We start from the raw sequence: 22,985 nt of genomic DNA on the forward strand, positions 1-22,985 counted from the left end.
GTTAAAGCCTTGTTACTTAAGTGTGTCTCGAATTGCTGAATTGAGATGTAAAATTAAACTGGTAAACGGGCACTTTCTTTCAACTGGTTCAAAGGACATCTCTTTTCCTTTTGTTTTTTGGTAAGCAATTATCCTGTGGGTGGGGGAGGGTAGAAATTGTATACTTGAGATAATCTATTCTTTGTGGTTCTTTTTAATATAGAAATGGGGGAGGGGAAGATAAGCTTGAGTCATAATACTTTTCTCAAGATTATACAGGTTTTATTTTTTAAGCATTTTGGAGTCTCCAGAATTTGATTGGCTTCTAGTAGATGAGCTTTTCTTCTATACAATAGTAAGAGTATTTTCTATCCATTTGGCAGCGATTGAATCTAAGACCCCTGCTGGGTTTACTGCATTCTTCCAACTTATTGGATAACTAGATGCTGAGAGATAACATTCCTAAAATTCGGAGTGGGGGTGGGGTGGAAAGATGGAAGAACTAGTTGCCGGGTAATCTCTCTGAACTTTGCTTTTTTCCTCTTGGGAAGGGTTAACTTAAGCGGAGCAGGCAATCGTTCATAAGCCAGTCCTCTCACTCAGTGTTTGCCCATGGTGGTCTGGATGCAGAAGGTACGTTTTACTGCACATGCATTCAGAGCTGCTGCTGTTTTAAGACTCAAGTGGGATGTTGCTGGCTTTGCATCCAGCCTACAGAAGAGGCCAGCCTGTGTATACAGGGAAGGCAAGCTGGTATTCAGGTTGTAAATCACTCTTGGAAACTGTTAGATCCTTCTAGTGCAGGGAAGCTTAACCTTTTTTGTGCCATAGATTCCTTCTCCACAAAATGTATTTAAATGCAAAAAATAAAATACACAGAAACACCAAGGAAATAAATTGCATTGAAATACAGTTATCAAAACCAAAAACATTTGTGATACAATAACGTGCTTTATGAACGCATTAAATAAGATTAGCGCAGCTGGTAGGTAACCACCAGAATTTCTAGTAAGGCAGCAGCATTAACAGCATATGAAAGGATCTGCTTTCTGTTGAAGGTTCTGCAAATACCACTGGGGTGTGTTTCCTACGTTTGTCATTGAAAGTCAAATATTAAATTTTAGTTCAGATTAGTGAAAATAAAGATCTCATTTTTTTCCTTATCTAATTTCATGGACTCCAGTTTAAGAATGCTGGTTTAGAACCTGCTTTCAATGAAGGAGTATTGTCCCCCCGGGCGGGGGGGTGAACATTTTTTAAAAAAGATTTGGGGGGGGTGAACATTTCTTGAGGGGGAGGGGACAGAAAACTTGATTTACAGTGGTTTGTGGCCTTCCGAAGGACCATAGTACATAAACAGATCTGCAGTATAATTGTGGTATTAAAATTTCATTGGGGGGGGAGGAAAAGAAAGCTTTAAAAGCCTCCATAAAAGGATGAAATGAAAAAAAGCATGAGAAACTCTGCTCTAGAAGAAACAGTGATAAATGAGGCCGCTAAGTTTAGTGCCCTTCTGGATAGTGTTTAAGAACGCAATCCCTGATCTTGTTTTTCCGGTTAGCAGTTTGTTACCTTGAGCCGCTTAATTATTTCTGAGCCTCAGTTTGTGCATCTGCAAATTGGGACCGAGGACGCTCGTTTGATTATGTGGCTGCAGAGATGAGTGGCTTACTGTGAGGGTTGTGGTGGTTCCCTACAGAGTGGGCTGGGCATTCTCGGCATTCTCGCGTGGGGCTTGATTGGAGATTTCCCGGAAGGTAGGAGATTTCCCTGAAGTTAGAATGGTCGGGTCCAAGGGTTTAAACATGTTAATGAGAAAGAAACCATAGTACAAAAGTGGATACTTTTGAATTTTTCTCTTCCACTCTCCCAAGAGCTAGAGTGCAGCCATAGTTTCTCTTAACTGCAGACAGAAATGTTTCCACATACTTATTTATATCTTTATCCACAAACACAGATGGGACCACAGATACATATCCCATTCTCTTCCTCCTCTTGAAATAAATCCCGGGCACTTGTCCTGTAAAGGAGCACAAATAACATAGATCTGCTTTATTTTTGTTGGCTACAAAGTAGTCCCTTTTTTGTGTGTACCCTGACTTATTTAACCAGAACCTTACTGCTTGACCACAGAGTGCATCTGTTTTTGTTTTTGCTGTTTGTTAATAGGAGAGATGTATCCTTGTATTTCATAAAGTAAACTCCTAACAAGGGTCAAAGGAGAATTGCACCAAGGTGATGTTGCTGGTGCTTGGTGCTTGGAAGGAGCTGTATCTCTTTCTATGCACCTGCCAACAGTGTGTATTTCCCTGCCAAGAGAAACTTGTTAAAAAGTTCTCCGTTTTAAAGTTCTTGACACATAATTGCCAGAATTGCTTTTCCAAAAAGAGTGCTATGTAACACCCGCTCCCACACCTCATTTCGAGTCTTGGGAAACTGTTGGGATAGATACTGTATTCTGGGAAGTGACCTATTTTTAACTTGATTCTTGAAATATGAATGGGAACAGGAACTTCCTATTGAACACCTGGAAGGTAGCAAGGGTGCACTGTGTCCTACCTAACTTTTAAAGTAACTTGTGGGAGTCCCAGAAAGATAGTAGTAGGGTGTGTCCTAGTCCCTTTCCCCTTCCTTGCCAAACTGACCCCTCAGGCTTTTCTGTCCTCCCCGGAATGTCTTTGAGAGGAAAGATAGTTGCAGTCTCAGCAGAAGAAACATACAATGGTAGAAAGTGTAGGAAGGAGGGAGGATCTGGGCGCTGCATGCCTGGGTTTGAATATTGGCCCTGCAGTTTATCAGATGTATTGCTTTGGGCAAACTGATGTCCTCTGTGCCTCAGTTTCCCCCTCTGTGAAATGTTATAGCCCCTACCTCACGGAGTTGTTATAACCTATAAATTGTTTAGAATTACACCTGGTACATAGTAAGTGCTCAGAAGTTACCTATGACTATTTTTAATTGTGTTGCTTTGGGCAAGTCACAGTACTTCAGTTCATTGTTCTCAGTAAATGGGACAGATCTTTCATAGATTGGATGAGTCTAGTACGGGGCATGTAGAGGTCCCTAGTCTGCACTGCAGATACATTATCAGGGTCATCTTGTCACCACCGTTGGATCCCTAGCTTCCCCATCCTATGCCCAGTAGGAGGTGGGAAGTATTGGTAGATAGGCATTCAGTGACCGTTGTTACAGTCTTGTTCTGAGCAACCCTGATTGCCCAGCTAACCATTTGGGCTATTAGAGATAGAAAATGTAGACACACTCTTGCATTCACTGAATACCTACAGCATGCACTTTGGCCAGATCCCATCCAGGATGGTGCCAGGCACATTAACAGGCACTGGACACATTCGTTAAAAACTTCACTTAACCCAGGCATATCTAACTTACAATGTTGTCATGATTATGCATGTTTCGGGCGGATTCTTAGGGGTAAGGCTATCCTATCCAACCTGTAGTTCGCAGGCAAGTGCTGGCGCAGCCCTCACCTGCTTTCCCTACACTGGCAGGCCAGACCTGTTTGTGGCTGTTGGCTCTTTCTCTCTGGCCCACCCCCAGACCACACACACCTTGCAAAAACTTCATAGTGCCCGGTCTGAAATTAATAAAGATAAGGCCACCTTATGTAAATTTTAAAGAACCACTTTTTGAAACTGAAACTCAGAAATCTATAGATCCTCTCAAGAGAAATAAACCTTTTTTTCAAGATCAACAACTCCTCCATACTGTGGCAGTTTCCTCCGCCCCATGGTTTTAGGGAGTGTAATCACCCAAGACGGAGTTGAGAGGCAAAATATATCAGTTTGCTTTAAAAAGTAATAATTTCCTGGGGCGCCTGGGTGGTGTAGTCGTTAAGCATCTGCCTTCGGCTCAGGGCGTGATCCCGGCGTTCTGGGATCGAGCCCCACATCAGGCTTCTCCGCTGGGAGCCTGCTTCTTCCTCTCCCACTCCCCCTGCTTATGTTCCCTCTCTTGCTGGCTGGCTGGCTCTGACAAATAAATAAAATCTTAAAAAAAAGTAAAAATAAAAAAATAAAAAGTAATAATTTCCTTAAAAGTGAGATGTATCCTTCTTGGCCTTTCTCTCATGCATTCATACATCTCAAACAGGTTTTAAATAAAAGCCACATTTTACATACTGTTCTGCAGCCTTATTTCTTTCACCTAATTTCTGTTTCCATGTCAGAGCATACAGAAGTTATGCCATTTTTGCGGTATGGGTGAATCAAAATTTATTGCTGCTATACACCTTTCTGTGGAGAAAAAAAAATACCCCTTACCTGGATTGTTGTACACTTATGCAGTTACCTGTGTGGTTTAGATCCATATGCCTAGAGTTGCTGGCTCTGAGGTATACCTCTGACTTAGTGGGGGAGTGTACATGCAATCAGATAGCCAGGAAATGAAAAGTAACTTAGGGAGACTCTCCACCCAACTTGTTGTGCTCAGGACCCAGGTGTCCAGATAAAGCCACAGCCCCAAGATGGGCATTTGAATATGCAGGCTAGCATTAACCCTGAAGGGAATAAGACCCAGTTACAAAAGATACCCACAGAGCAATCCTTTTTAGGAACATAACTGCCCGGAATAGGAAGATACTTGGTTTTGTATATTTCATTTCCCATGAATGACAGTAATAGAAGTTGCAGGTAGAGGGAGAAGAATGAAACACATGGTTCCCATCCCCTCTTTCCATTCCTCGGGTTTCTCTCTTTACATAATGGCTTATTTAACCCTTTTAGTGTCCTGACTGTTAAGACATTTCTCTAGTTTTTCATGATTTGTAAGATCATCATCAGCTTAAGACTCTAGTTCTCTAGTTTTTCTATAGTTACGGCCTTTCTTGAACATGAAATCTTTTCTTTTGTCAGTGTGTCGTATGAAAATATTTCTAGGAGTATCCGCTTGGCCTTCCTATGTAAATGGACCCAGCGTGCTGTTCTCCATATTTTCGGTGAATTTGGTACTGCTCTCGTAGTTGTTGGCACCTTGAAACTGGGAAGGTACACTTGTTACACTGAAAGAGTGATTTTTTTTTAAAGACTTTATTTGTCAGAGCACGCGAGCACAAGAAGGGGGAGCAGCAGGCAGAGGGAGAAGCGGCCTCTTTGCTGAGCAAGGAGCCTGATGTGGGACTCGATGGGATCATGACCTGAGCCAAAGGCGGATGCTTGGCTGAGCCACCCAGGCGTCCCTGAATGATTGATTTAATGCAGTTTTGCTTTCAGTGGCCCCAGGGTGGGGATGAGCAGCCATATTTGAGCAGGTTTCCAGTGTCTTATAGTCACGGCGTAGACCCATTTGCCTTTGCAACTTGTTCTGAATGGGGTGTAGAGCTCCAAGGGAATTATTTTAATAATAAATTGTGTGAATTTCCTAGAGTTTCCATTACAAATTGTATGGCTTAAAACAATAGAAATTTAGTCTAATGGTTCTGGAAGCCAGACATCTGAAATTGAGGTGTTGGGGGGGATGGTTCCTTCTGGAGACTTCGAGGAAGAAAGTGTTCCAAGCCTCCTTTCTATCTTCTGTTAGCTTCCGGTAGTCCTTGTTTAACAGACATGTAATTCCTTCCTAGGGCCTTGCTTGTTCCATCTCTCCTTTCCCTTCTTTTTAAGAACATCAGGCATTGGGTTAGGGACCCTCTCAGTTAGATGTGCGAAGATCCTGTTCCAAGTAAGTTCACATGCACAGGTGCTGGGTATAAGGACTTGGACATATTTGGGGCGGAGGTGGGGGGGACACGATTCGGCCCACTACACCAGTGGTTGGTTCATTCAGACCTCTGGCTAGTGGATGCCTAGTTCCCTTTTACAGTCTTCTGCCTGTTCGGACACAGGTCACGAAGGCATCTGTATTGCGAGTTGTGGTTCTTCCCTGGAAGTGGCCCCACATCCCTTCCTGGGCACAGTTCTTAGATCATGTTCTCTTGTCCCAGGTGCTCCAATGAACCACCCAGGGAATGGCAGCGAAGCCAGCAGGGATGGACTGACAGCAAAGAGGACGCGTCGGGAGGAGACGCACATCTGTGAGAAATGCTGTGCCGAGTTCTTCAGCTTCTCTGAGTTTTTAGAACACAAGAAAAATTGCACTAAAAATCCCCCTGTGCTCATCATGAACGACAGTGAGGGGCCAGTGCCTTCAGAAGACTTCTCCGGGGCTGCGCTGAGTCCCAGCAGTAAGGAGGGGGGCCCCCGGGAGGATGGCGGTGGCCCCGGGGACGCCAAGGAGAAGCTGGGGGCCGAGTCGGTCGTGTACTTGAAGACCGAGACCGCCCTGCCGTCCGCATCCCAGGACATAAGCTACGTACCCAAAGGCAAAGTGGCCAACACTAACGTCACGCTGCAGGCGCTGCGGGGCACCAAGGTGGCGGTGAATCAGCGGGGCGCCGAGGCCTCCCCGGGCCCCCTGCCGGGCGCCAGCAGCATCCCGTGGGTCCTGGAGCAGATCCTGTGCCTGCAGCAGCAGCAGCTGCAGCAGATCCAGCTCACCGAGCAGATCCGCGTGCAGGTGAACATGTGGGCCTCGCACGCCCTGCACTCGGGCGCCGCGGGGGCCGACGCGCTCAAGACCCTGGGCGGCCACGTGTCCCAGCAGGTGTCGGCGGCCGTGGCCTTGCTCAGCCAGAAGGCTGGCAGCCAGGGCCTGGCTCTGGACGCCTTGAAACAGGCCAAGCTACCTCACGCGAACGTCCCCTCCGCCCCTGGCGGCGCCGTGTCCCCGGGGCTGGCGCCCTTCGCCCTGAAGCCGGACGGGACGAGGGTGCTGCCGAATGTCATGTCCCGCCTTCCCGGGAGTTTGCTACCTCAGGCCCCAGGCTCTGTGCTCTTCCAGAGCCCTTTCTCCACGGTGGCGTTAGACCCGTCCAAGAAAGGGAAGGGGAAGCCCCCGAACGTGTCCCCGGTGGAGGTCAAACCCAAAGACGAGGCCGTCCTCTGCAAGCACAAGTGTAAGTACTGTAGCAAGGTTTTTGGGACTGATAGCTCCTTGCAGATCCATCTCCGCTCCCATACCGGAGAGAGACCCTTCGTGTGCTCTGTCTGTGGCCACCGGTTCACCACCAAGGGCAACCTCAAGGTGCACTTTCATCGACACCCCCAGGTGAAGGCGAACCCCCAGCTCTTTGCCGAGTTCCACGACAAAATGGCGGCAGGCAATGGCATTCCCTATGCACTCTCTGTACCTGTCCCCGTAGATGAATCGAGTCTCTCTCTAGACAGCAAACCTGTCCTTGTGACAGGGACCCCCAACGTAGGGCTACCTCAGAATCTCTCTTCAGGGACTAACCCCAAGGACCTCATGGGCGGCCCACTGCCCAGCGACCTACAGCCCGGGCCTTCTCCAGACAGTGAGGATGGATCCCTACTATCTGGGGTGGGGCCAAACCACAGTTCCCCAAGGGTTGGTGGCTTCCAAGGGAGCGGGACACCGGAGCCGGGGTCGGAGACCCTGAAATTGCAGCAGCTGGTGGAGAACATCGATAAGGCCACCACCGACCCCAACGAATGTCTCATTTGCCACCGGGTCTTAAGCTGCCAGAGCTCCCTCAAAATGCATTACCGCACCCACACCGGGGAGAGACCGTTCCAGTGTAAGATCTGTGGTCGGGCCTTCTCCACCAAGGGCAACCTGAAGACGCACCTCGGGGTCCACCGGACCAACACGTCCGTAAAGACGCAGCATTCGTGCCCCATCTGCCAGAAGAAGTTCACCAACGCGGTCCTGCTGCAGCAGCACATCCGGATGCACATGGGGGGCCAGATCCCCAACACGCCCCTGCCCGAGAATCCCTGTGACTTTACGGGTCCCGAGTCCATGGTGGTCAGTGAAAATGGCAGTGCTGGTGCCGTGGGTCACGATGATGTTATCGAAAGCATCGATGTTGACGAGGTCGGCCCCCAGGATGCCCCCAGTAGCTCCTTGAAGGTCCCCGTGCCTCTTCCCAGCGTCCACTCGGCATCACCCACTCTCGGGTTCGCCGTGACCTCTTCCCTCGATGCCCCGGGGAAGGTGGGTCCTGCGCCTCTTGTCCTGCAGCGGCAGAACAGCAGAGAAAACGGTTCGGTGGAGAGCGATGGCTTGACCAACGACTCGTCGTCCTCAGTGATGGGAGACCAGGAGTACCAGAGCCGAAGCCCAGACGTCCTGGAGACTGCATCCTTCCAGGCACTGTCCCCAGCCAATAGCCAGGCAGAAAGCATCAAGTCCCGATCTCCTGATGCTGGTGGCAAAGCAGACGGCTCCGAGAACAGCCGCACTGAGACGGAAGGTGATAGAGTTTTGGATTTAACTTAGGTCCATTTTGGGCACGAGGTCATCCAAAAGGAACCTGGGTTGAACTTGGCAAATGGACAGTGTGGTGTATGCAAATCAGCTTCTGTGTAGGGCAGTTAGCCTCTCTCTACTTCTGGGTAGAGGGGAATGATACCTACCTCTGTCCTAGCACTAATGTCCTTTTATTTGTGGTGGTTAATGCAAGTGGGGTATGGACAGTGCACTTGTTGGTTTTTAACTTTTGTGGTTGAGCCCCAGGGAGACACTGGGTAATCTTAAGGAAATGATCCACTAGGAGAATGTTTCAGAAACTAGGCACTGCTTTTTGGGCACTGAGATAAGCCATAGTTCTTTGATTCTGAGGCCCCACTCCCTAATGTAAGGTTCATAGATGAATAACTCTTGGTGGGAGGAGGGCGTGAGGAGGAGAATCTAACCCATTTTAAATGCTCATAATAAATTTGTGGGGTTCCTGTTGATGTTGTTCATGGTGAAATGGGGAACAGCTGCATCATAGAATGTAATAAAGTTGGTGTCCGGGCATACTTTTTTTTTTTTTGGGTGGGTAGCAAAGCAAGATTTGAGTACTAGCACAAAGCTCCCAAGGAGGGAGGGGACCCAAGAGGGTTGACCGCCGGGCATAAAAGAGAACTTTTTAAAAATAGTTTTAAGGTATTTATTTTTTTAAAAAAATTTTTTTTTAAAGATTTTATTTATTCGACAGAGTTAGAGACAGCCAGCGAGAGAGGGAACACAAGCAGGGGGAGTGGGAGAGGAAGAAGCAGGCTCATAGTGGAGGAGCCTGATGTGGGGCGATCCCATAACGCCGGGATCACACCCTGAGCCGAAGGCAGACACTTAACCGCTGTGCCACCCAGGCGCCCCAAGGTATTTATTTTTAAGTAAACTCAACACCCAACATGGGGCTCGAAATCTAGAGTCACAGGGCTCCACCAATCGAGCCAGCCAGCATCTCCTTAAAGATAACTTTTTATGCAGGAACTTGAATTTCAGAGTTTGGCCTGTCGTCCATACCTTAAAGCTAAAATGGTGACTTTTCTGAATGAGTTGTTACTCCCTGGGCAGGTCAGCGCGCTCCAGAGGAAGGCTGCCTCCGAGGTACACATTTCCCAAAAGCTGTTTCCAGGCTCTCGGTGGGCAGTTGTCATCAAAGCTCTTTTGTGGTTTGAGAAGGAATGAGTACGGGATGATAAAGGTTTGGGGTTTCTTTTCTCTGGATACCAGGTCGTAGCAGTCTGCCATCAACGTTTATCCGAGCCCAGCCAACCTATGTCAAAGTTGAAGTCCCTGGTGCATTTGGTGGACCCTCGACCATGTCCCCAGGCATGACACCTTTGCTAGCGGCCCAGCCACGCCGACAGGCCAAACAGCACGGCTGCACACGGTGCGGGAAGAACTTCTCCTCGGCGAGCGCTCTGCAGATCCATGAGCGGACCCACACGGGGGAGAAGCCCTTCGTGTGTAACATATGTGGGCGAGCGTTCACCACCAAAGGCAACTTGAAGGTGAGGTTTTTCAGGCTCTCTGCGGGGGCGGGGTAGGTGGTGAGCCCCGGGTCTTTCTGGTGTTCATCCTTCCCTGATGAACTCTTCCATTAAGACCAGTGGGATACCGTGTAGTCGTATCGCAGCTGGCTCTTGAAATAGACATCAGAAAATACGTTCTCTCACATCATGGTGTCTCTGAAATTGGGATACTTCTTGCCGTCAGTGTCTGAAATGGGTCATTTTTTCCCCCTAATCTTAGTGGCACATGGAATAATAAATACTAATGATGCATTTTGCAAATGATGCTGTCTAGGAACGGACACATGGTCTTTGGATGTTTCTTAGTATCAAATATGTTACATGTAGGGTAGGTTTTCCCCTCCGACTCTGGGGCAGACCAGGACCTCTCTCAACAGACGGGAGATGGGCCTGGAAACAGATGTTGAATGGCACGTGGTGTCACGTGGTGTTGATCAGTCATTTATGGATGCGTGTATGCTTCCAGACTTGATGATCACCCTGTGTGTTGGTTTCTGTTTTTCTAGTTTGCTAGGTTGAAGTAAGTACCATGAATTAAACATACATAGGATAACGGTACCTGTGGAGTTAAAGGAAAGAGTCTCCAGGTTATTGGCTGTGCTTTTAAAGCCGAGCGGCTGGGTGCTTCCAGAGAATGGCCTATAACTGTTGTTAGATGCCACCTAAGATTTTACGGAGGAGATGGGGAGGAGACTCGCCCACGTAAGGACTGAATGTGGCCTGTATAAGAACAAAGGATGGGATTTGGGGACCCGGGTTTTCCCTCTGGCCCTGCTTGGTGGTTTCCACGAGATGTTCTCTGGATCTCTTCTCTACCTCTCTCCCACGAGTAGACTAATTCTTTGTGGCTCAAAGGTTAAAACAATTTCTTTTAGTCTTACATATAGTCTTAAAGACCTATAAGACTGTATATCATTTAAAAAATTATACATAGTATGAAAACAAGCTCTATTTTTTAAATTTTTTAGTTGGCAATAATGTCTGGGAAGGAGCACACAATAACTTAATCTCTAATACCGACCTCTAGAAATACAAAGCTTCAGTTAGTTCACAAGCCCTGGGATCAGCCCAGGGAAGGACTAGAGCTCCTTTTGCTACACAAACGGCTTTGGGCAAATGGCTCCTCGTGCCTCAGTTTCCCAGGCATGGGGATAATGGTAGTGACAACTTCAGAATTGTCCTGGACATTAAATGAATTATATTAGAAAAGAGTTCAGATTATGCTTGGAACATCTTAACAGCTTAGAGCTATGAAGAAATCACTTCTGAGCCACTGGCAGGATAGCTACTAACTGCTGAGGATATCGGTGCTTTGAAATGAGGTGACCTGAGAAAGTAGTGCCCACCACATTCTTTGAAAGGGAGTTAGACACTCAACAGCTAGATCAGATCAGTAATTAGAAAGGGGGCCAAGTGGAAGGAGCAGTAGATGGTAGGATTTCTGTCATCGGAAGAGGCGTTGCCTTGCCCACCACCCTGGAATATTAGCACTCATTCCCCACGGTGGCCTTCCATCAGCGCCCCAGCATGGCTGGCTGGTTCTCTGTGATGACGATCACGGATGACTGTCACTGACGTCGCGTGTATGTGGCGGATCGGCTCCATCAGGACAGCATCTGGTTTGTTCAACAGTCCGTTTCTTCAACTCAGATTTTTACTCAGGTACCTGGAGACTCACGTGCTGTGAGATTTCATAGGTCTTTACACACTTGGCCCTGTATCCCCCAGTGGCAGGATTTTGCAAAACTCGAATGTGAATAAATACACACATGGATGTAACCTACTGGTCTTACAGATTTTCCCATTTTATTTGTACTCGTGTGTATATGTGTTAAGTTCTGCACAGTGTTATTACCTGTGGGTTTGGTCTTCACAAGATTTAACCCCAGTGCTGGAGAGAATGCCTGGTACATAGTAAGTGTCCCTGTACTCGCTTACATGAACAGATGGGATGGGGACGGAATTGGAACAAATGTGGAACAAATGTCCTTGCCTTGGTTGTCTTCACTTGGCTCTAGGCAGGAATGTGGGCCCATTGTTGCGAGATCATCTGATTTTCCGCGCCTCCCCACCCCACACACACAATAGAACAGATACCTGGATTTTGAAAATGTTCAAACCCACATGTAGACGGACTCGCTTGCCAGCCTGCACGCTATCAAGTCTCTGTTTTGGTGGAAACCTTTCTGTCCCTCTTCCCATAGGTCCACTATATGACGCATGGGGCCAACAACAGCTCGGCACGCCGTGGAAGGAAGCTGGCCATCGAGAACACCATGGCTCTGTTAGGTACTGATGGGAAGAGAGTCCCTGAGATGTTTCCCAAAGAAATCCTGTCCCCTTCGGTGAACGTGGACCCTGTCGTGTGGAACCACTACACCACCATGCTCAATGGCGGTCTGGCCATGAAGACCAATGAAATCTCTGTGATCCAGAGCGGCGGTATTCCTACCCTCCCGGTTTCCCTGGGGGCCAGCTCCATTGTGAACAACACCACTGTGTCCAAGATGGATGGCTCCCAGTCCGCCATCAGTACTGAAGTGGAAAAACCAGGTGCTGCTGACAGTGTCCCCAAACACCAGTTCCCTCACTTCCTCGAAGAAAACAAGATTGCAGTCAGCTAAGCTCTAGGAGAACCCTTATTGAAGGAGAAATGCAGGCAGAATGACCTCTCGAGTACTTTTTTTTTCCTTTTTAAAAGAACCCATCTCCTCCTGTTTTGTGTTCTTACTGATGTGCAAATGATGTTTACAGTTGTGATCACAACCTCAGGCAAGTCCTACAATCAGATGTTGTTATGCTGCTTTGCAAAAAAAAAAAAAAATTCGAAAAAAGAAAAAAATTTGAAAAAAGAAAAAATTGAGAAAAAAACAACAAAAAAAGAAAATACATACTAAAACAAATACAGACTAGAATTTTTTTCTTTAATTTTGGAAAGAAGCGGGTCTTACAGAGTAGCTTTGTTACTTGGCGACAAACTGTATACATAAAAACCTTCGTACAACCGAGAGTAACTACTTCCAAAGACTGTGCCCCTATTTCAAGTTGGAACTTATGAACTGCAATGGAAAAGACAACTGTTTGCCTCCTTGGGGGGAGGGGGTACTAGATACTTCCCTGCTGACTGTATGCGGGTACGTGGACATGATCTGGCATCCGTTTAGGGACCTGTGTTTTGTATGACCCCCAACCTGCACCCATCTTTTTTTTTCACCCCTGAATGTACTATTTTTTTTTTTTTAAACTAAGGTTGTAGAATGACAAAATTGCATCAACCTTGGAACCTTAAGTAGGATGCCCTCAGATGGACTGCGGTTGGTCCGTAGGGAGTCAGTATGTGTTGCTGCTTATTTAAATACAGTTGGAGCCCCGAGAGTGCCAATGTACTGTCTGCTGCTGTCGGGATGCCCCCTTCCTGAGTCACCAGGAGAGGTGGGCACCTGAGCAGGGACCCTCAGGTGACTTAATTTGGTTCGCCAGTGCCTACCCGATTGAAGAACTGGGTTTTCATTCTTGAAGAAACTCACGGAAGGGCATGTTTCTCACAGGTTCACATACTAATCTGTACAAAAATGTCCTTGGTGCAGCTTATGCCAAGTACTATGAAGATTATTCTCGAGCATTGCATGAAGGCTACGAAGTTGGAACGGGCAAGTCATGGGTGTGAAAGCTTTAATTTATCTACCTCATTCATTTTTTTATTTTTGTAGCCATAGCGTCTATTTTCCTATTTTATGACCGCTGAAGTGTTCTGACGCCCTGTCTTAACCTGAGTTGATGTGTGGTGGGAGCAGCTGGACGTTTAAGATATTTTCGTGATTTTTTTTTTTAACTCCCTCCCCTTTTTGTATATGTAATGATGAAACATGCTCTAATGGTTTAACAAGGAAGGAGAAAGACCTTAATTTCTGAGCGGAGAAGTCTCCCTCTTGGTGGGAAAGTAGATCAAGACTGTTATCAAAAGTTTGTCTGTGTTATTGCACCTGACTTTAGGATCCAAAAAAATTTTTTTTGCCACGTTGTGCCTTTCCTTCTGGAATTGTAAGTTGAACACAATGCTAGGACCTGTTTACACTGTGAAGTGGAGATTGTTACAGAGACACGCCGGAGCCTTTCTCACTGTTAAGCAAATAACGCCCTTGTGAATGTATGATCTTTGGAGAAACCCCTGTAGTTTTACCTGCTGATGCTGTCTGTCTTGTTGGAGAATAAATTTTGGATGTTGTTTTGTTTTTGTTTTGTTTTTCTTTTCCTTTCCCCCACCAGGCACGTATGTAAATTTTTCTGGTTCATTTCTGCTCTAAACCTGAGAATTCTTATTTAACCATCATTTTGCCCTCAGGAGCCTCCAGGTCCTAGAATCAAAGATGTACATCTGGTTACATCCATGCTGGCCCCATTTCTCAAGCACGCACAAGTAACTGCTTGCTCTCTTTGTTAGGGTAAACTCATTCTAGAGAACCTGCCTGTGTTTGCTTATGACCACGGAAGGCTTATTGTGCCAGAGATTAGCCCACATTTCTGCCCATCCTGATCTGGTGGTAGTCACTGGGCAGAGAGACACTAATTTTTATCATCTACTGAATGGACTGCTGAGAATCACATAGGACGTGGCCCTTGAATTCCAAGGGAAGATTCTTTGAGAGAGTAGTGGGAAAAGTACTCAACTGGGGAGAGACAAGGGCAAGACCAGGTTAGCATACTACTGGGAAAGTATCGTGTTGTGTGTATCTTGCAGTATTTCTCTTCGCAAACCCACTGGCAAGAAACGAGCATCAGGCTTGAGAATCTTTCGGATGTTGATGAGACCTCGTCTGTGAATGGATCCTCCTGACCTCGGTGGGGGGAGGCCGGGGATTACTGGTGTGAGCCCTGTGTGGCTACATCCTTTACAGGTGGATGCCCTCTCCTCCCTCCAAGGGTTGTCTGTCCTTTGGGCTCATCTCTTCTAAATCTGCAGTGTTTTATTTACTCTGAAAGCAAGATTAACTCGGCCTTTCAGAAAGCTGAAATGGAAGTATCCAAACCCTTCTCCCACTTGATACCCACAGTGAAGTTTTCTGTCAGGATTGAAATGTATGAGGATTATTTTTACTTAGTAAAAAGCTAATGTTCCTCTTCCCAGTGCATCTCACATCCTTCCAAGGTTTCCAGCCGTTTCTGGCTAATCCTTTTTAAATACCTGCAGTAATAGAAAAACGTTTAATCGGTTCTTGCTCTGCAGTACTCCTATTTTCCCCAAACTCGTAAATAGTCCCGATCATTGAGGCATAGTTTTCCTTCCACCCAGTTGACCTCAGGGTAGCTTCCTACCGGAGGGATTGCTGGGGCAAAAATGGACGTTTCTGCAGGTATTTGCATGAGTGTGTTACGTGTTGATGCGTATTTTCTCCACCCTGGTCGTTGACGCTAATCCTCCCGTGGGTTGTGATGTGCGCACACCGCTGTAGGCCAGCGCATTGTCTCTGCTGAAGGAGCCCAGAAAGCAGGCAGTACAGAGGCCGTCAGACTTGCTCATTTGAGACCTGCCTACCTCTTGGCATTTTCCATTATGGGTTCTGTATTTTCAAAGCTCTGTTTTTGATACCTGATGGAAGATTTAAGGGAATCTCAACTTCTCTGCTTTTAACTGTCAATTGTATCTCAGTGAAACTGGGGGAGAGGGGGAAGGATAAACTTCCATATTTCCCCCTGACTCCCTGCTTTGAGTTGGCACCCACCCACCCCAGAACCTGTTTGAAGACAAGTGTTCTGGGAAAGAAATTGTTGCTTTGTATGGGGTAGCTGGCGTTTGCAGAGAGGGTCTGGGGAAGATTGGAGGAGGCCCCGCCTTCCAGGCGCCGTTTGTACCTGGTTTGACAGGCAGACCTGACTTGCCAGGTGTGCAGGAGGGGAGGGCAGTCTGGAAGGTGGTGGTTCCTCCCCTTGTGTCTGGAAGTGCCAGGTTGAGCCAGGTGACAGTCTGAACCACAGCCTCAAGGAAGGTATTGAAATGCCTGCATGTTTACAGGAAGCTGCCTTACAAAGGCAACCCTCAGAGCAACAGGACCTACTTACAACACGGTAGGTGGTTTGAGCCCAAACCGGAAAGTTCACGCATGTCGGCATCCATAGAATGTCTAGGAACAGTCAGTCGGGTTAGAGGATACGGGTACATTTCAAGTCAGGAAAGGATGGGTTCACGAGGTGGCTGGCTGGTCATTTTGGGAACGAAGTTCAGGTCAAGGCTTAGCCTGGGTGCCCTGGGGCAAGATAATTTGTAGGACCTCAGATACCTCATCTGCAAAATGGGGAGAATATTTGATCCATGGGATTATGGTGAGGTTAGACCAGAGCATGAAAACAGTCTGGGACACACCAAGCTTTCGGTATGGTAGTCACCCTTGTTTCTGCTTTGGGGCTCAGAAGATCGACATCTTCTTAAGGCAGAATTTGTCCCAGCTCTGGGTCAGGTGGATTCTGATTCAGTGTGTTGAGACTCAGGGAGGAGGTCACCTGGGTCAGGAGAGGGCCAGCAGTGGGCAGCTCCTTTATCTTGAAGACAATGTGTGTGTAGCTCAAACCAGAGGGCATGCGTGCAATGGCCTATTTCATCATCCGCTGATGGATTGCTTTGAAAGTTTAAAGTGCAGGGGGAAATAGAGGCCAGTAGGGGTAATTTTTAAGGTGGGTTTTCACCTAAGCAACTGGGATTCAACAGGGCTTACCACATTCCATTGGTTCCTGCATGTACATTTTACCCCCGGCCCCCGCCATTAACGCCCCAAGAAATCCAGATGCACGTGGTTGGAAGTCCAGGCCCCCATTCCTTGGTTTTGGGAGTTCATTCTGAGTCTATCAAAAAGCTGTATTTTGGCTAAGCCTGTGGTTCTGACGCGGGGCTCGATTCCAGAACGCTGGCTGGGATCATGACCTGAGCCAAAGGCAGACACCCCCAAATGTATTCATTTAAAGAAGGCGCTTTTTCCAGTGGAGAAAGCCTAAGGTTTTTGTAGAGCCTCGATCCTGCCGGTTCCCTCAGTTCCGTCTCTTATTTGCAAACAAAATCATGAAGCACTTAAATAAGGAATGCCCATTTCTTTTAAGATTTTACTTATTGGAGAAAGCTAGCGTGTGCAAGAGTGCACATGAGGAGGGGGAGGGGCAGAGGGAGAGAAGCAGGCTCCCTGCCTGAGCTGAAGGCAGATGCTTAACCGACTTGAGTCACCCCGGTGCCCCAGGAGTGCCCATTTCTTTTGAAAAAGAAAAAGTAATTTTTTTTATTGCTTTTGCATAACAAGTACATCTCTTTGGCCACCTATTTTGTTTGAAGTCACAGGCCGTACATTATTCATAAATGGCAGAGAATGTCATTTATCCTTCAGAAGGATCTAAAAGTGAATCTTGAGGGAAATATGAATTCAAAAGTGAATTTTCTAAGGAAAGCTGGGGAAAGGTTTAGATAGAAAACTAAAGTACGTTTTGCCGTAAGATGTAACTGGCAAAGTGGAATAACCCCAAATAGGAATTACGATCATATTGAATTAGTATTTTTTTTAGTTGAGGTATATGTCGTGTGTCCTACTAGTGTCAGGCGTAGGACATAATGATTCAGTATTTGTACGTTGTGAAATGCTCATGGTGACTAGAAATCCCCATTTTTGTTCAGAGAAAATGGGCTGGCTTTCAAAGCGATCAGTCTGATAACCCCAAAGAAGCCATGGCTTTTGGTCACGTATGGCTGTGAGGGAGGGATTTATGATCTTGGCACACATGAAAATTCAGACTTTTTGCCTAAAGGAAAAGAAAAAGTAAACCAAAAAACCCTAGGTCTGTATTTGTAAGCCGTAACCAAGTCCAACTATTTCTGAATTATCAAAAGGAAAATGGAGCATTAGTTCAACTAGGCCAAAATCAGGATAAGGAAGTAAATTTACGTCTCAAAAGTGGACTTCACAATTGTATTTAAGGTAAGACCTTGCAAATATGTTCCAAAGAAGCATCAGGCTCTGCATTTTAAAGTCAAAAGTATTTGAAAGTGACTCTTACAGAAGAAACATCCCTAAATGGCCCTGCAAAACTGCCCCTCCATTCCTTCCCCTAGTCTTTCCACCCTCCAACCTTTGGTAAACAACTATTTCAAGCAAAGAGTAAGTTGAAAGGAATAGTGTCCTAAAGACTAAGCATGCTGTAGCTATACCCAGCGTTGAAGACACTTGTCCCCTTTGTCCCATAAATCCGTTTGGGGTTTTTGTTATCTAACGTTTGCTGATACTCTGACGGGAAAAATTATTTCCACTGATTTCTCGAAATGTCCTGAGTTAATTGACATGTCAGAGACCAATAATATCTTATCTTCATTTTTCTCACATGGCGAAAACCCCAGAGAAGAAGAGACGCTCATGGAATTAAAGATTGCTGCCCCTTGGGACCTTACAGGCCAGTGAAATGGGGGGAAATCTGAGGGGATGGCTTAGGAGGCCAGTTTTCTATTTTTATCAAGTAAGAAGGATTAACAACAGCACAGCAAATATTTTCCACATCCACATGGCATTTTGCACTCTTAGAATGTTTCCTTATTGATTTGCCATCTCCTCTTATAATAGTTAAAAAGGAAAATCATGGCTCCTACAAATAGAAAAGGACGGTTGTCAAAGTTTGACCAACAGATTGACCGCCGATTCAAAGGAGAATCAACCCCCCAAAAGCAGGCTATCAGGAGTAGCAAAGTGAATGTGAATTTACAAAGAGGTGGAAAACAGTATCCACAGGGCAATAGTCGCTTGCCTTCCACTGGATAAAATTCATTTGCATTTCTATGGTCGAGAGTCCTGTGTATTTTGGTGGTTTCTCAACAGAGTTGTGAAATAGCTCAAAGACAATGAAGGGCACAGGTAGCCTGGATAATAACTTCTAGAAACCAGCAGTCCTGGACCCCAGGGAGCAGGGATGGTGTGTGCCTGTTAGCTGTATCCCCAGTTCCCTGAACATTGTTGGTCCTCAGAGAAGATTACTTGAATGAATGAATGTTCTGTGGAATTTTCCCTAAACTCTGTCTTTTTGGAGGTGAAAACAGTACTGTACAAACCAAATAGTATTATTAAATCCTAGGTAGATACTGTTGCTTCTGGAAAGCCCTTAAGGAGTTCTTATTTTTAAAAAGGGGTCTGTGGCTCCTCTGCTATGAGCCTGCTTCTTCCTCTCCCACTCCCCCTGCTTGTGTTCCCTCTCTCGCTGGCTGTCTCTATTCTCTGTCGAATAAATAATAAAATCCTTTAAAAAAAAAAAAAGGGGTCTGTGTTGGGGGGCGGGGATGGGACAAGGAGGGTGAGGTTAGGGTTGGAGACACAGCTTTGCTAGAGGGTTAAAAATTATTTAACCTCACGTTCTAGCCTGGTGGGTCTCAACCAAGGACAGTTTTGCCCTCCAGGACATTTCAAAATATCTGAAAACATCTGTGGTTGTCACAACTGGGAGGGGGGAGGGGAGCTGCTGCTGGCTTGCAGAGGAGAGAGACCTGGGACACTGCTGAACATCGTACAACACACAGGAAAGCCCCAAGGTAAAGGAATATCCAGCCCAAATGTCAGTAGCATCCAGGTTGAACAACTGTGCTCTAGGGAACAACTAGAGCATTCACCCAAAATCATTCAGAGAGAAGATTCCAAGCACCCAAAGAACTTCACTTCTCCCCGAAGCTGGAATTCACCCCAAAAGATTTGTAATAATTCTGAGTTCCCGGGGCACCTGGATGGCTCAGTTGGTTAAGCGTCTGACTCTTGACTTTTGCTCAGGTCATGATCTCAGGGTCATGGGTTCGAGCCCCATGTTGGGCTCCTTGCTCAGTGGGGAGTCTGCTTGAGAGTCTCTTTCTTTCCCCCTCCACCCCTCCCCCGATCAAGCTCATGCTCGCTCGCTCTCTTTCGTGCTCTCTCTCTCTCAAGAGCACAAGCAGGCAGAAGGAGAGGGAGAAGCAGGCTCCCCACTCAGCAGGGAGCCCCATGCAGGACTCCATCCCAGGACTCTGGGATCATGACCCAAGCCGAAGGTGGATGCTTAACTGACGGAGCCACCCAAACACCCATAAATAAATAAATCTTAAAATATAATAATTCTGAGTTCCTGTGTTCCTTGTCTCCATTTCATCTGTGCCCTTGACCTCTTGTCTACTTACTGCCAACGTGCTATAAACAGCGGGAGCCAGCTTGGACATCGATGGAAACAAGGCTTCATGGTGGGCTGTACCGAGATCTCAAAATAGATCATGGCCTCAGCCGACCATCTGTTGATGATGTTGGGTGGCCTCTGCACCTCAGTGTCTCTTTTCTGGAAAGCAGAAGCTGTGGACTAGGATGGCTTATCTGTTAAAGACCTTTCTGTTCCAGGTATCAGTACCAGGAGCTTCCTGGACTCAGGGCCTGCTGGACAGAGAGGGCTCTCAGGGGTCACTGAAAGAGACTGCAAGCAGAACCCTGAGGTGACTGTTCCTAGGACCATGGGGAGAAGGCAGACCGGGCCAGGAAGAGGAAAGCGGTGTCCTGCTGAGTGGGGCTCAGCTCCTCTCCTGGCCCCTAGTGCTGCTCTCCGAGGCCCCAAAAAGCTTGTAAGTGCCTCTCTTCCTGAGGGACTGATTGTCTTGCTGGAAATCTTTTGAAAAGTATCTTCTCTGATGTTTATACAAGTGTGCTGGAAAAAAATTGGGAAAATACAAAAACAATAAAATCATCTCTTTTTTTCACATGAAAATGTTACTACCTCTGGAGGGTAAGAGGGGGCTCCTTGTCTTTTAAAAAATTATTCATTTAGGGGCACCTGACTGGCTCAGTTGGAAGACCATGTATAACTCTTGATCTCGGGGTCGCTGAGTTTGAGCCCCACATTGGGTGTAGAGATTACTTTAAAAAAATTTTTTTTAAGAAGATAAAAAGTATTTCTGTAAAAACATTGTAAAAGTGATACATGTTCACTAAAGAAAAAATAGAATAGATAAAAATAAGGAAAATCGTCAGATCCCGTGGATGTACCGCCCTCAGGCAAGATGTTGATGACAGGGGAACTGCTGAGTGGGGGAGTAGATACGGGGTGGGTGTATGGAGCTCTTGCTACTATCTGCTCAAGTTCTCTGTAAATCCCAAACTACCCCCAAAAATAGTCCATAAATTAAACTATATTTTAAATATCTACCTAGAATCTTTTTGTCCAGAGATGACCACTGGATGGCTACTATGGTGCTCGTTCTTCAATTAGGGAAAAATAAAAATATTCCTAGCAGTTGGGGGAGGAGGAATTGTAATAGCTTCCCTTCCACGAGTATTACCACATGTGTGCATTGTGCTAAGGGCTTCCCGTTCCCATGACTGCACTGAACTCTTCCAACTCTATAATAACAGGCCTTACAGAGTGTTTCCTCTGTGTAGCCACTCTTCCAGTTGTTCTGTATTTACAATGAACTCATTTAAACCTTCCAACAATCCTGCAAGGCTGGCACTGTCCCCACTTTACAGATGAGGAAACTGAGGTTTGGCCATTTGTAAGTTGTCTCGGAAAGTGATGTAGGATCTCTGATGACAGAGCTGCTGTCACTACTCCAGCTTTTAGAAAAAGAGAGCACAGTCTGATGATGGTGGCTACAGATGGGTTCCACAGGAGCCGCAGGGAACTTGGAGATATCTGGAAATCGGGATTAGGGGGTGGCTGGAAGTGTCCTAAGTGATTCAGTTGATCACGGGAGGCCCTTCATCCTGTCTTCTGGGGCATGAAAAGCAAGGCCCTGAGCCCAGCCTCGTTCCTTCCTAACCTCGTTTTGTGCAGGTCACTCTGGGGTATTTCCTCACCTGTGAAGCGGGGGTTGATTGAGACCTCTCTGGCAGAGCTATTGGAGGATTAAATATGGAACCCCGTGCGTGTTTTAGGTGCATGATAAAACCCAAAGCTCACCTTTATTGGGCCCCAGCTGTGTGGGGGAAGCTGCACTCAAGGGTCACAATCTAGGTTCTTTTCTGTTAGCCTGTGTGGGAGTGGAGTGGAGTGGAGTGGAGTGGAGTGGAGAAGAGGGCCTGGGGTTTGCGGCTGAGGGGAGGTGGGCGGGCTTAAGGGGGACTTGCAGGGGAGCAGGTGGGAGAGGGTGGGGCCTACTTTGATGCCATAATCAGTGCATCCAGGTGTTTACATTCCCTCTACTCAACAAGCATTTATTGAGTGTTGACTGTGTGCCGCCCCGTGTGCTCAGCACCGTTGTAAAGACAGGAGAGAAAGCAGAAAGCAAAGCAGTCGGCTGTGTTAGCCAAACAATGCTGTTTTCCCTTCAAAGGCGCAATGCAGCAATTCTAATGGCATGCTTCTTTTCCTGAGGAACTTCCTTGTGACATGAGATAAGTCATACTTCTCAGCTTGGGATCAGCTTTCCTTCATCCAGGGTCCCAGACAGATACCTGGTGACTCACAGCAAACATATTGAAAGGCACCCATACTCCACGTGAAATACATTAGGTGTAACTGCTTAGAACTTTGCTTTGGTTACATACAGCAGGTTAATTTGTAGGGTTTTACACTTCGAGGCTCTTCAATTACATATGGATTTGTAATTTCCCCCCTCCTGTCTTTCCTTCTGTCACCACGACTTATTTTCTTCCTGTTCTCAAAGCTTCAACAGGCCCTTGAAAGTGAATGGATCCTAGACACTGTGTGGGAGAGTGTGAACAAGTCAGCGTGGATATGGGTCTGGGCGCAGGAAATCAGGTGTGTGTGTGAGACTCTCAGCATGCTTGAATGTGTCTGAGTGACTGAGAGGGCAAGTGTAAGCCCCAGAGGTAGCTGAGGGAGGGAGTGTGAATATGAGTGTGTGCACGTGTGCGTGATTGTGAATCCCAGGGATCCAGGTGGGAGAGCGAGGGTGGGTGAGGCGGACCGAAAGCGGAGGTAGGGTGCACGTCCCTGTGCGACTGATTCTGGGGCACACGTGTGTGAGTCCTAAGATTCAGAATGGGTAGCTGAGGGGAACAGAGAGGGGGGTGAGTGTGGTAGGGTGTACAGGTGTTTGATCGTGGATGCCAGGGGGTGAGGCGGCAGGGTGCGCATGTGCTTGTGAATGGGGACGATGATGGGGAAGAAGCGGGTGAGAATAAGTGCGTGTCTGCAGGGCTCGTGTGTGCCGGTGCATGTTGGTGGCAGCGTTAGCACGCGAGGAAATGCCCGCGGTGGGACCGG

General features: G+C 46.9%; 1 protein-coding gene across 5 annotated transcripts in view; it reads left to right on the plus strand.

Moving 5' to 3' along the window:
• The window catches only part of SALL4 (spalt like transcription factor 4), a 96,793-nt gene extending 82,785 nt beyond the window's left edge, over positions 1-14,008 (plus strand). For 4 of the 5 annotated variants that reach the window (XM_034641264.1, XM_034641263.1, XM_002912974.4 and 1 more), the window contains 3 exons: positions 5,918-8,248; positions 9,499-9,779; positions 12,005-14,008. In XM_034641264.1, the coding sequence (XP_034497155.1) occupies positions 5,918-8,248; positions 9,499-9,779; positions 12,005-12,424 (3,032 nt within the window). In that variant the 3' untranslated portion in view covers positions 12,425-14,008. The remainder of the gene's footprint in view (positions 1-5,917; positions 8,249-9,498; positions 9,780-12,004) is intronic. The other variant, XM_019799873.2, reaches the window with a different exon arrangement.
• The last annotated feature ends 8,977 nt before the right edge of the window (positions 14,009-22,985 follow it).

Source organism: Ailuropoda melanoleuca, chromosome 13, assembly GCF_002007445.2.
Source record: "Ailuropoda melanoleuca isolate Jingjing chromosome 13, ASM200744v2, whole genome shotgun sequence".
NCBI classification, from domain to species: domain Eukaryota; kingdom Metazoa; phylum Chordata; class Mammalia; order Carnivora; family Ursidae; genus Ailuropoda; species Ailuropoda melanoleuca.